The sequence below is a fragment of the Chanodichthys erythropterus genome, chromosome 16, assembly GCF_024489055.1.
Source record: "Chanodichthys erythropterus isolate Z2021 chromosome 16, ASM2448905v1, whole genome shotgun sequence".
NCBI classification, from domain to species: domain Eukaryota; kingdom Metazoa; phylum Chordata; class Actinopteri; order Cypriniformes; family Xenocyprididae; genus Chanodichthys; species Chanodichthys erythropterus.
Genome location: NC_090236.1, coordinates 31,660,559 through 31,675,518, shown reverse-complemented (window position 1 = coordinate 31,675,518; position 14,960 = coordinate 31,660,559). Strand labels below are relative to the sequence as shown.

General features: G+C 35.2%; 1 protein-coding gene across 4 annotated transcripts in view; it reads left to right on the top strand.

Annotated features, from left to right (window-relative positions):
* myripa (myosin VIIA and Rab interacting protein a) overlaps positions 1-14,960 on the top strand; it is a 36,217-nt gene that overhangs the window by 5,349 nt on the left and 15,908 nt on the right. Inside the window, exons 1-4 of one of the 4 annotated variants that reach the window (XM_067363921.1) lie at positions 759-902; positions 1,074-1,130; positions 2,556-2,715; positions 13,162-13,383. In XM_067363921.1, the coding sequence (XP_067220022.1) occupies positions 2,606-2,715; positions 13,162-13,383 (332 nt within the window). In that variant the 5' untranslated portion in view covers positions 759-902; positions 1,074-1,130; positions 2,556-2,605. Of the gene's footprint in view, positions 1-757; positions 1,131-1,533; positions 1,572-2,555; positions 2,716-13,161; positions 13,384-14,960 lie in introns of those variants that run through there. The other 3 variants (XM_067363922.1, XM_067363924.1, XM_067363923.1) reach the window with 3 other exon arrangements.

Here is a 14,960-nt window from a genome sequence, read left to right as displayed (position 1 = left end):
TAAATTTATTAAAGGGGTAGTTCACCCAAAAATGAAAATTATACCATGATTAATTCACCCTCAAGCCATCGGTGAATATGTCTTTCTTCTTTCAGCCTAACACAATCAGAGTTATATAAAAAAAAATATCCTGGTGCTTCCAAGCTTTATAATGGAAGGGAATCGTACATTTTTTTTTTTTTTGAAGCCCAAAAAAGTGCATCCATCCATCATAAAAGTAATCCACACGGCTCCAGGGGGGTAAAAAAAGGCCTTCTGAAGCAAAGTGAGGGTTTTTTGTAAGAAAAATATCCATATTTCTACCTTCATAAAACTAATAATAACTGGCTTCTGTTAACGACCGCACACAAGTCTAGTTCAGGCTTGAGGGTGAGTAAATTATGGGATAGTTTTCATTTTTGGTTGAAAAATGTTGGCCCTTTAAAACAACAAACATCTAAGACCAGAAATTGAGGTTAGGCTTATTTTAGACAGGTTTAAACAATGATTAACCACAAAGATGTTCCTTAATGAGTGCTAAATTATTTTTTAGAGGTGCAATATTATTTTGATATCTGTTTGACTGCCTGGGTGGGTCTCTATATAAGTCATTTTTGTTGTTTGTAACCAGGATAACATCTTTTTGACATAAGACAGCAAAGAATACAAGGCAACATGTAGCAGTCAAAACTTTTTAAATAATATTTAAATGAAAAATCTGTCAATCAAATATCACAGACAAACAAACAACACATTTTTTTAATTAACGTGACTAATCTTCTTATAACTAACAAACCATTCTCAATATGGTATCAGCCTTCAACACGTCCAAAAAGTGGATTAGCAGCACTGTTGCAGCCCTGTGTACCGGAGGTTGGCAGATTTTAGGTCTCGTGGTCGTTAATGGCATGAGACCACAGCAGGTACACGCGCTCCGTTTCTGTGCGTTTTCTCTTAAGAGACTTTTGACTTTCTTTTGTCAAACTTGTCAAAAGGTTAACTTCGAACATGCCCGAAATACACTGAAAGCCGACCGTATTGATTTGAGACGGTCTGCGGACATTTATAATGAGTTTGTCTTCAAATCTTGACAGCTTGGCAGTCGCTGGTCGAAGAGAGCCGACGTGAGCGACTGAGGTGAAGACGCGACGGTAAGCGCCTCATGAATATAAACTAGCTCTTTCCAATATAGCATTTTTGTGTATCCAGTATGGCTTTTTTTTATGATAGATTTTATATACATGTGCCTACATGAATAATCGTATTAGAACAGAAAATATACAGCGTATTATAGGCTAACTTTAAGCTGTCTCATGAAGAAATATACATGCATATTGTATAAAAGTGGTTTGCTATCCAAACTCAGCATGAACAGCTTGTTTGTGATCATACTGTCGACTTAAGCAGTCACAAAGTCTGGTTTAAAGGGACAGTTTACTTATTAAAGTTCTGTCATCATACTCACCCACCCTCATGTTGTTCATGACTCTTTTGTGGAGCACAAAAGGAGATGATAAGCAGGTTCAGACACCATTCACTTTCATTGTAAGGGAAGAGAGATGCATCGAAAGGGAATGGTGACTGAGGCTGAGGTGGGTAAATGATCGCGAACTGTCCCTTTAATGCATTGCCACTTTCTGACAGATGAATTGTAGTTATAGCTCATGGGCAAAAGCTTTTTGTTTGCTTTCACTGTTGGCTCAGCAGATGGTTTTGAGGTTGGGGAGAAAGATCTGTTAGTTTTACAGTGTGCATACAAAAAGCCTGTTTTTAAACGGTTGGGGATATCAGTGTTATTTTAGTATTATTTATATATTATTATAATATTTATTCATATTTTGAATATTTCTGTTTAGCTTTCATTTTAGTGCATAAACTTAAACTTATTTTATTTAAGTTTTCAAGGCAACATTTATTAATTTTTAAGTTCAAGTGTCTCATTCAATATTTGTATTTATTTCAGCTTTATTTCAATTAGGGAAAATGATTTTTAATAGTTTTAGTTAGCAATAACAACACTGGGGAACACTAGCTTTCTAAAAATAGACAATTGACATTTTTATTTTCTTTACATCACTGTAGTGTTTAAGGCAAGGTCACAACCCCAGGCCTGTGGCAAAGTTCATGTCATTTTTATGATATGCCAGAATTATCACAGTGGCCTCAGATATAATAATAAAGAACACGTCTACAGCAGTGGATAAAAATGTCATTGTTGGGGTCTTGAATCCCAGGGCCCTCACAAAATTTGTGCCTCAGCTGCAGTCTGATTTAACAACCTTACGCAAGAGCTTTTACTTTGGACTTTTGCAATACACTGTATTATGTTGATTTCATTATGAAACAATGTTAGAATTACAAAATAGTTTTGTCTTCAGATTTGCCTCCCAGCTGCCACTATGAAGCATTAGTCAATCTGTGTCAGAGTATGAAATAAAAAAAAATAACCTCGTAAAATAAAACAATATCTGACATCTGTAAGTTCAAACATGTTATGAATCCAGTGGCGCAGCTGTTTTTTGTTTTTGTTTTATTAAATTGCTCTTTTCTGCTTCTTCTTCCATCATTATCCTCAGCAAACATTTGGGACCCGGCAGGTATCTTATTAACTCTGTAGAGGTGAAGGATGGGGCGTAAACTGGATCTCTCTGGTCTGACGGATGTGGAGGCCGAGCATGTGATGCAGGTGGTGCAACGGGACATGCAGCTGCGCAAAACGGAGGAGACGCGGCTCAGGTGAGTCTCATGCACCTCTTTGTAGCATCACTTTTATGACCCCTGTTCAAAACTACATTGGTTACATAGTCAAAATTTAATGTTAGTAAGATTTTTTTTTAAAGAAATTAATACTTAAATTCAACAAGGATGCATTAAATTGATCAAAAGTGACAGTAAAGACTTTTACATTGTTTTAAGAAATGCACAAAACCAGCATATTAGAATGATTTCTGAAGGATCATGTGACACTAAAGACTGGAGTTATGGCTGCTGAAAATTCAGTATTGCCATTGCAGGAATAAATTAGAAACCAATTTTTAAATTGTAATAATATTTCTCAATATTAGTGTTTTTACTGTTTTTCATCAAATAAATACAGCCTTGGTGAGCATATGACACTTCTTTCAGAAGCATTAAAAATTAAAACATTTCAAAATCCATTTTAAATCATCTATTTTAGCATCGTCTCCCTCGTGATGTCACCCAAATGGCATTCCAGTCATTGATAGAGAGCATGAGGAAGTTCCCATCATTCTTTGTCATACTTTGAAACAAAATGACAGGAAAGGCCCTCCCTTCCCTCTTTATCCGTGACTCACTTCCCTGAGCCCACCATGAATATGATTTCAGCTTTAAAGGAATCTGATTCTGACCTACAGATACAGATACAGATACAGTAGGTTTATCAATCAGGAGAGACAGTTTCAGGTTGTGTCTTGGTCATATTAGACCCATATTTGGTGTCACTTTATAATAATGTTCAGTTATAAGCCATTTATAAGTTATAAGTTAATGATGAACTAATCATTTAAAAAACATGACTATACATTCATAAATGATTAATAAGTCATACACTAACATTTTATGAATGTTTTGTTAATTCAGTTACAAGTCATTTATAGCTTATTTGTTAACCATGAACTAAACATTTACAAAACATAACTATATGTTCATAAAGGTCAGTCTTCCGCCGGAACTCGACTCGACCATGAACATGCGTATGTATGGCTGTTGCTGGAAGCCAGTGATTATAACTTTTAAATATGGATTTTTTAAATCGCTTTGCTTCATAAGGCATTATTATTAACCCACTGGAGTCATATGAATTACTTTTATGATGGATGTATGTGCTTTTTGGAGATTCAAAACTCGGGAACTCGGGAACTCAGGAATGCCATAACAAAGCTGGGAAGGGCCTGGATATTACACCTAGGATGACTTGAGAAAATTGTGGGATAATTTTAATTTTTGGGTGAACATAACATAAAACACTGGAATATATGGACTATAAGTAATTTTATAAATGTTCATTTACTTGAAAACAAAAAAATTATGCTTCTTAGAAATACTGCTTTAGCATACTTGCATGTTTGTGCTTTTAGCTTACAACGTCACGATAGGTCAATAAATTATACACTGAGCATTTACTAATTGTTTTTTTTATAATTTGTTCATGATTAACCATTGTTTATTAAGATAATACAATTTTGACACAAATATTTCAGTGATTTATAGTGATTAATATATAAACTAAAAACCTATTAACCATCTACTAATGATCTGTTTATTTTATGATTTACTAATTTTTTAAGATAACTTACAACACATTTGTAAGTCGTTAACCTGCAACTTATTAATCATTTAGTCGTGTTTTGTAAATGATTAGTATAATAATTAGTATTAGTAATCTATAAATGACAACTGAACTAACAAAACATTCACAAAATGTTAGCATATCACTTATTAATCATTTATGAACATATAGTCATGTTTTGTAAATGATAAGTTCTTCAATAACTAATAACTTATATCTGAACATTATTATAAAGTGTTACCAGTATTTGCCGACCCTTGCTGCATCTGAAATTGCATACTGTAATAGTAGTTAGTACATTTGGATTAAAACCTGTTTTGCAACCATTAAAAAAGTATTTTCTATATAGTATGAATGTATGTATGAAATTCAGACATACTACAATCCAGCGGGAACTGGAAAGTCACGCGCAGTCGTATATCACCGGACTAATTTGCCTAATCTTCATGGTACTTTAGACCGTGATGGAAAACGCAGACAACAACAGGTCTGGGAGGGAAAAGTTTCTGGGACAAATTGTTTCAGGTAATTTTGGTGGAAACGTGGCTAAAGATGCCATGATGCCAAACCCCCTCATGGAAGAAAAAAGCTGTCGTGTTTACAACTGTGACAATAAGAATCAAGTAAACACTGGTGTGTAAAGTTCGCAGCAAAGACACTTCCAAGTGTTTAACACACAGGTCTGTTATTGTACGTACATTTTCACGCTCCTAAACATGACGCGGAACAAAACGATCTGTGATTGGTTGCTTTACATGTTAGTCAGACGGCCTTTGGGGCTTTCATTGGCCAATGAAAGCTGCGATAGAGTCCAGACCTTCTGCCGTCAGTCTGAAGGTCTGGCTACGTGAGACGTGGGCCCTGACTTTTAAAGGCGCCCAAGAATGCTTTTTCACAAGATATAATATAAGTCTAAGGTGTCCCCTGAATGTGTCTGTGAAGTTTCAGCTCAAAATAACCCATACATTTTTAAATTAATTTTTTTAACTGCCTATTTTGGGGCATCATTAACTATGCACTGATTTTTTCAGCGCGCCGCCCCTTTAATTCACCTGCTCCCTGCCACACTAGCTCTCGATTATATTACAGCACATTTACAAAGTTCACACAGCTAATATAACCCTCAAATGGATCTTTACAAGATGTTCGTCATGCATGCTGTATGCATGCTTCGAATTATGTGAGTAAAGTATTTATTTTTGATGTTTATATTTGATTGTCTATGAGTTTGAGGCTGTGCTTCGTGGCTAAAGCTAACATTACACACTGTTGGAGAGATTTATTAAGAATGAAGTTGTGTTTATGAATTATACAGACTGCAAGTGTTTAATAATGAAAATAGCGACGGCTCTTGTCTCTGTGAATACAGTAAGAAACAATGGTACCTTTAACCATATTTAACAGTACATTAGCAACATGCTAACGAAACATTTAGAAAGACACTTTACAAATATCACTAAAAATATCATGCTATCATGGATCATGTCAGTTATTATTGCTCCATCTACCATTTTCGCTGTTGTTCTTGCTTACCTAGTCTGTTGATTCACCTGTGCAGATCCAGACGTTACTGGCTGCCCTTGTCTAATGCCATAATGTCTTTCATAATGTTGGGAACATGGGCTGGCATATGCAAATATTGGGGCGTACACCCCGACTGTTACGTAACAGTCAGTGTTATGTTGAGATCTACGTGTTTTCCGGAAGTCTTTTAAACAAATGAGATTTACATAAGAAAGAAAAAGCAATGGAGTTTGAAACTCAATGTATGTCTTTTCCATGTACTGAACTCTTGTTATTCAACTATGCCGAGGTAAACTCAAATTTTGAATGTAGGGCACCTTTAACTGTTTTTTAACAATGGAACATAACCCATTATCTTTATTTAGTGTGTTTAATGTATTTAGCCTGTAATCTCTGTTTGACCTCCTCTCTTCCCCTCTGCCCCCCATTGTTGTGTCTTTCTTTAAAAAAAAAAAGTATGGCACATTGGCACAGAGAAGCACATTACTCATCACTTTACTTCAGGGTGATAAAAACACTTTGGTTAATGACTTTGTTCTCTGTTGTTGGAAATGCTTGTTTGCTAGAACAGGAAGTAGGAATAATGGTGAAAAAAATTAATTTGGAAAAAAACAAAAACAAACAATGTCTCAGTGAAGTTGATTTCATGCTTTTAGGCAGTTTAGATAAGAAAAGCAGAAACACACTGTAGTCACAAAACACTATTCTCTCAAAATCTGATCACAAGTGCTCACAGTAGACATTTGAGATGCATGTTAATGGCAGCGAGAAGATCTGTCTTGGCTGTCCACTTTATTTGGATTGCTTGAGATGGATGTTAATTACAGGTGTGCACAGATCCTCTGATATAATGTTAAATACGGTATGCATTAGTTTTTTCAGAGCTCCAGGAAATTGTACTTGTCCAATTAAGAGTATTGGGATTGGTTAGCTTACACTGTTAAATCTGTACCATACAATCCTATACCATATTGATAGTCAGGTATTTTTTGTAAATGCTTTTGAAGATAAAGATAAGAAAAATATAGTTTTTATTTGAAGAAAACAGCTATTTCTTAAGACCCACAATTCTACAAAACCTTAAACCATCTAATTTAATGCAGACAGCATTTTTTTCTTCTTCTCCCAAGTGTGTTCTGCCTGCATGCATCTAGCTTTTCAATATCCTCTCTTGACACCTGGTGAGCGTCTCTGAATTTCAAACAGGACTGAGTGAGTTATCAGAAAATGGAAGAGCACAGAAACAAGATTATTAGAAAAGAGCCTCTGAGTAGGGGAAGGAAAATGCACAAAGAGAAACTATGCAACATGATTTCCCTCTTGTAGGAAAGGATTTGATTTGAAATACATACTCATACACATATAAACCTGGAAACCAAATGCGAGAAAACCATTTTAAGTGAGCAATATAGTCATTTTTGGTTGGACCAAACATTTAACCCAACTGGTTTGTCCATTTTTAACCCAACTTGAGTTATTTTTAACCCAGCATTTTTTAGAGTGAAGGATGGAAATTAATGAGCCGGCAATGTAGCTGTATTGGACAGTGTGTGTCATGCACTGTATCTTATCTTCTTCATAATTTTATATTTATTTTATATCTATTTTACATACTTTGTAAAAACCCCTTGGGGCCCACTTAAATAGCATCTGGGGTACGCAAAGCCCTGGTTGGGAACCACTCATCTAAATCAGCTTTTGGAAACCATCTAGAGAGAGACCCTAGAGTCCTTCATTTATCCATGCAATCATCCATGATTTTCCATTTCATTAAATCAAAGATTTCAAACAGATGGCATATTCTGACATTTTTGTGAGGAAACCGTTAATCCATTTCATGAAGAGAAAATGTTATGGAACTGCACACAGAACATAGTGTTTCTGGGCAGGCAGTTCGGATTGTATGACACTATTCAATGGGTAATTTTGATCTAAGACCGTACAAACAATTATGACAAGACAATTTATTTAATTACATGCTGATCCATTAATCATGTAATGCATACTAAAGCCAAGACTGTTTGTTTGGCTTATGTTTATAGCTGTTCTTCATTGGCATCCAAATCAGAATCTCCATAGAAAGACTAGGCATAACTGTATTTGACAGATTTGCAGTCCCGTCATATGGGATTAGTACATGTTTACTTGCATTGCTCTGAAGCCATTCCCAGCACCACATCTTATTTTACCAACTGCTATGCATTATTGTGTTGAAATACCACGGCTGATCTGTGTTAACAAGATGTTCCAGGAATAGGGCATGTAATTGCTACATTGCTGGAGTCTTTGCACTGCATAACACAACTGTAGATTTGGCTCTTTGAGATTGATCCTGTGTGTCAGTGTGTACAGAGAAGCTCTAAATCCTCACGCAACATTTTATTTAATTTAACCTTAATTAAAAAATAATGCATTTTATTTGGTAAATGTTTATACATTTCAATTTGAATAGTAATCTCAGCATAGCCTTTGCAAAATGAACAAATAAAATAACAAAACAACAAAATACCTTTTAATGTTGCATAATTATTTTCATGTTATGATGTTAAATTTGAAATAAAACACTAAAAACTAAAATCAGTGCATTTAAATGCTACAAGTGAATCATGACAATATAATGTACAGTATGAAAAATGGATGCGATTTGCTAAAGATTATTACGGTGACCGGGAGGGGACATGTTCTGTTCGCTTCCATTTTGTCATGGCGACGACATATTAACTCGAACGTGAAACTAAGTCGTGGCCACGAGATAATTTTTTCGTGGCCAAACGATGTAAAGTCTTGGCCTCGAGATCCTATATTTATTGTTAAAGGTGCCATCGAACGTTTTTGTAATATAAGTCTAAGGTGTCCCCTGAATGTGTTTGTGAAGTTGCAGCTCAAAATACCCCATAGATTTTTTTTTATACATTTTTTTAACTGCCTATTTTGAGGCATAATTAGAAATGTGCAGATTCATGCTGCGGCCCCTTTAAATCGCGCGCTCTCCGAGCTCTCGACTCTATCACTGCATAAACAAAGTTTACACAGTTAATATAACCCTCAAAATGGATCTTTACAAAGTGTTCATCATGCAACGTCTAATCACGTAAGTATGGTATTTATTTGGATGTTTACATTTGATTCTGAATGAGTTTGAGGCTGTGCTCCTTGGCTAAAGCTAATATTACACACTGTTGGAGAGATTTATAAAGAATGAAGTTGTGTTTATGAATTATACAGACTGCAAGTGTTTAAAAATTAAAATAGGGATGGCTCTTGTCTCCGTGAATACAGTAAGAAACGATGGTAACTTTAACCACATTTAACAGTACATTAGCAACATGTTAACGAAACATTTAGAAAGACAACTTACAAATTTCACTAAAAATATCATGTTATCATGGATCATGTCAGTTATTATCGCTCCATCTGCCATTTTTCGCTGTTGTTCTTGTTTGCTTACCTTGTCTGATGATTCAGCTGTGCACATCCAGACGTTAATACTGGCTGCCCTTGTGTAATGCCTTGAACATGAGCTGGCATATGCAAATATTGGGGTCATACATATTAATGATCCCGACTGTTATGTAACAGTTGGTGTTATGTTGAGATTCACCTGTTCTTCGGAGGTCTTTTAAACAAATTAGATTTATATAAGAAGGAGGAAACAATGGAGTTTGAGACTTACTTTATGTTATTTCCATGTACTGAACTCTTGTTATGCAACTATGCCGAGGTAAATTAAATTTTCAATTCTATTGCACCTTTAATTAAGGAAAAGCGTGGAATTAAGAAATTATTATATTAACGTTGCCTATTGTAGGTTATTGCATGCGATGGTGCCTATAGCAGCTCTTAAATGAAGTTTGTCATTTTAAATATGTTTTTCTCTTAACATTAACTTTACATCATGTGAACAACGACATAAAGATGTCGTTACCTCAAAAAGTGATCTCGTGGCCACAGCTTATCACGTTCCCATGAGTTAATAATTAATATCTCGTGGCCATGATATATTATCATGTTTCAACAAAACTAAGTGAACCGAACATGTCCCCTCCCGGTTACCGTAGATTATACATTTAACAGTGTTATTAAATTATCAGCATTTAAAAAATAACCTTACCTTTGCCATCATCTAATGGTCACTTAATCTAAATGTAGAAATAGGAGAAAAATATAAAATAGGCTATACCTAATATTGACTGATAAATGTCCAATATCAACCAATACCAATAAATGCAGTCAGTCCAGTAACCATTATAGTGTCGAGTATATCGTACAAGAGTGCATTTATTTCAAACAATGCCGTGAAATGTATTGTGGATAAATACTTTGTAGTGTAACAGTCATAGGAAAAGTAGGGCATAATCATGATTTTGTATTGCAGTTGCATATAACCTGTCATTCATAATAGATACTGCTCTGTCAGATGACTTAGTATAAAATATTGGCTTCTGTTTCCCCCCTGTTCATCGCACCAGCGCCCAGTCTGGCTATCTGGCATGGGTAACTTAGTAGACCTTCCCTTGGATCTGCACCTACTGGCACAGGACACCTCTGCTGTTCTTTGCCAATGGTTTGCTTTGTAAACAACAGACCATGTTTCTGAGAACACGGTGGAAATGGCCTGCTGAGTATCCAATTATAAGTTCTGTGGGGAGACCCCTGATGGGGTATCATCACAGTACATGATAATTTACTTTACTTTAAATTCATCTTGCCACTGATTGAGCCCATACAAACTGGTGGAAGGTTGTTTGTAATCTCTAGTCTGTATCTGTTGGGTCTGAATGTCACATTTAGAAATTAATCTACGAAGTGCATGCATCTTGGATTTAGTGCAAGGGTTGTTTTTTTACAAGCATATGCATGCACAATATGTCCTCAAAGGGAGGTTTTGTCACAAATGTGTCTCCAAACTATTGTGCACACATACGCTTAAAAATGCAGTTATAAATGTGTCAAGCCCATAGTCACAAGACTGGTATCACTGTAAAGTATTATCCCCGCATATGTATCATGTTATTACAGCCTTTTGTTTTCTTTCTTTTCCATTTTTTTCTTTCCTGTCTGTCTGTTTTTAATTTTTTGCCGAGATTATCCTCAGTTCCCCTCTCTCAGTATTCACTGGAGCCGATCCGTTCACGCTGTGGCTCTAATCATTCGAAATGATTTTTTTTGGCATTGTTTAGAGAGACAAAGCAAATGCCACACTTCAAGCAGAGGTTTTCAGTACAAATGCTTCCTTTCTAGTTTTTCATCCCTTTGCTTCTCCTGCCAGCTTCTCTCACTATGAGTCATATGTTTGCTTTTAGAGTAATATTTGATATATGATCACACATTATATAAAAATATATATTTATTTTTTTAAACTGTTCACTTTTGTTCATTTATGTCTTCGCCATACAGATGAATAAGGTCAGTAAAAATGAACAATATTCATAAAAGCTGAAAATTAATATTCTTATTATTGCAGTATATTTTGTATTACTTTTTTCTGTATTCTGATGATATTCAGACCAGCCATGCAGTCATGATGATATTCAGGCCAGTGTGATATTGCTGTTAGACAACACTTTAATAAACTTCAAATTAATATACTGCCTAGTCAAAAACAACAACAAAAAAAAAACAAAAAAAAAAAACAAATGCTGGTTTGGATTTAAATATATAAATACTTAAAAGGTTAGTTCACCCAAAAATGAAAATTCTGTCATTAATTACTCACCCTCGTTCCACACCCGTAAGACCTTCGTTCATCTTCTGAACACAAATTAAGATATTCTTGATGAAATCCGATGGCTCAGTGAGGCCTGCATTGCCAGCAATGTCACAGAATCTCTCAAGATCCAGAAAGGTACCAAAGACATATTTAAAACAGTTCATGTGACTACAGTGGTTTTACCTTAATATTAGTGATGTTTTTATACTACTGATAGGCGATTTCAAAACACTGCTTAAAAGCTTTTTGAGTCTTGTTTCGAATCAGTGGTTCGGAGCACCAAAGTCATGTGATTTCAGTAAATGAGGCTTCGTTTACGCGATCCAAACCACTGATTTGAAACAAAGATTCGTAAAGCTTCGAAACCGTCACTAGAAATCGTCCGTCACTAGATATTATTGAAAAATCTTTATTTAGTTTTTTTGGTGCATAAAAAGTATTCTCATCGCTTTATAATATCACAGAGCCATCAGATTTCATCAAAAATATTTTAATTTGTGTTCCGAAGATGAACTGTACTGGTGTAGAACAACATGAGGGTGAGTAATGAATTCCATATTTTAATTTTTGGGTGAACTAAATCTTTAAAAGTCTATGACTTGATAATTATTGCTGTGATTGCTGTGATTTTCTAGCATGTTATATGTTTGGGAACAGTTCTTGTAAGCCTAATGGATGGCATGTGTAGCTTTTCATTTCTTAAACAACGACATGTAGGAAGACATCATGGCCATATTCCAGGATGACAATGTCAAGATTCATCAGGCTCAAAATGTGAAAGAATGATTTGGAGAATGAAGAATCATTTTCACACATGAATTGGCACCAGACTTTAAATTCATTGAGAGTCTTTAGGAGACTATACAGAGTGCTTGACTCTTGCATAGTCAATACAAGATTTTGACCAAAAATTGATGCAACTCTTGATGGAAAAACCCCACAACATTTATTTCCAATAAGAGGAGCATCAATTTTTGGTAATCTCTGATGAGTATATGTGTGTGTGTGTGTGTATATATATATATATGTATGCTTAATATACTTTATATATACACAGTATATGTATATGATGCCAATATTTAAGATATTTCTTAATTTACTTTTTCATTCAATTGTCTTCTTAGCATGAACCCTACAATTCTGACTTGTTAATTATAAACTAAACCTTTCATTCATATCCTAAAGGCACATCAGTTTAATTGAGCAACATAAATCTAATGGACCAAATTCAAACAAAGTGTATGTGTGCTGGTTGCAAATAGTGTTCTGTTAAATAGTGTTAGGTCTCTTGTCTTTTCGCTAAATGTCAGAGCAATTTTGCAGAATTGCTCTCATCTCTGGAGGCTGCAGTACGGCTGGAAATCCAGACAGATTTAAGACGTTGAAGGGCAAATGCAGTACATCTTTCAACACGCAGATGCCATGTGAACATGATCCACTTATAGGGCACTACAGCCTGCTTTACATAGAGATTAATTATGAATGGTTTTTAATGCATCCCCTAAAACTCATAATATACATCAGCTTATGTATCATTTTTATAGAGTCACATACTTTATATCACATATGTTTTTCTCTTTTTTATACTCTCTCTCTCTCCCTCCCTCTCTCTCTCTCTCTCTCTCTCTCTCTCCAGTGAAATGAAGAAGGCGCTGGTTGAGGAGGGCAGTCGGTCTGTTCTACTGTCACGGCAGCACAGGTTTAATGAGCGCTGCTGCATCCGCTGCTGTTCTCCCTTCACCTTCCTGCTCAACTCCAAGCGTTCCTGCTTGGACTGTTGCTATAACGTCTGCAAAGGATGCTGCGCCTACAGTAAGAAGGACAAAGGCTGGCTGTGCTCCGCCTGCCAGAAGACCAGGTCAGTTTTGCTGTGCTAACAAGAGCTGTTGTGGTTTGGAGACAGAGTGAGAGGAAGCTCCATCAGGGGAGAAAACACCTGCAGGTTAAAGGCTGATGATGCTTGTGTTAGTGGTTGGTATCAGGGGTTAAAAACTATTGATGAATGATATAGTGAATCCTATTGGTTATTGGTTGATATTGGAGTTTTCCTTATACAGCATATAGGTTTGGTGAAAAAAGAAGTGAAGTGTTTTTTAGACAGTTGTTATTTTAAATCAATCTAAACTTAATCTATTGGAACTGAAAAGAGCTCTTTTCCACTGAAACAACAAAAACAATATCCTACAGGTTTCAGGAGTGGTTCTGTGAATGGACAGTTTTAATGTGAAAATGTGCTTGCGTTTCTGTTCATATGAGTTGTGACTCTCGTATGCCAAATCATATTGAGTGTCTGTTTGTTTGTCTGTGGGTGGGTCATTGATGAATAAGGTTTTTAAAAGAGTAAAAAAAAAACGTAATGGAGATATAATTAATTTTGAAGTTTTATTAAGTGTTAACAATGAGATTATGTGGTTTTTATAATCAATTATTGCGTACATGCGTATGAGCGAGTGAAAACATGAATTTTTCGAATAGAATTAGCTACTTTGCAGGTGTCTGAATGATCACACATCCTGTCACATGATATTGACCACATGACTTGATCCAAAATGGTCCCTTTATATTGGTTATCTGAATGACATCAATGAAATTCATTTTTCTGGATTTTCTTTCTCATAACAAAGCAACGACTTCTACACATAATTCTAATACCATTTTGCACTATGTTGATATATGATGTTATAAAATCATGGCAGAATAAAAAATATATACATTTATTACATTTTAAGATGTTTTAATCACAAATGAAATGGCTGTATTGGCCTTTGGACGGTTAAACCGAGTGACCTTTTGACACTTCAAAATCTTTAAAATACATTTATATATAGCAAAATATAATTAAAACATTTTGGATTCAATAAAAGAGATCTAGTAGTACTACCTGACATACTTTGGATGTCAAATCCTTGTTTTTTGTCTTTGGACAAAATAATTACCCGTCACGTTATTGACCCGGGTGTGTTTATACTCATGGTTTAATAAAAGACAGTGCAATAAATGTTTATAATAGGGCACTTCCATTGAGGGTTCAGACAACATTGTTCACTCTTCTACAGTCATCAAAATAATTATGTATTATAAAAGTATGACATTATATGCAGTCAATGGCTTTTGTAAATGTCACAGAGTGCTGTAGCTCACTAATACTCAAAGACAGAAATATTTTTGTGCTTCTTCTATGCAGTCTGAAGGACAAATACAGTACATTCCTACAGTTTAGTTTTAAATTGATTTTGTGGTGGCAGAGTTTTTACTGGAGACTTTCTGTCTTTTTATAGTGTTTCTATGTGATGTGAATCCATAGTGTTGTGACATTTTTAATGAAACCCAAGAGCTTTACAAGCTTTTGCCCTACAAAAGTCTTTCAGTTCTATACAAAATGTCATTTTTATTTATTAAAAGGATTATTTCTTCTCTTTCCTATCTATACATACG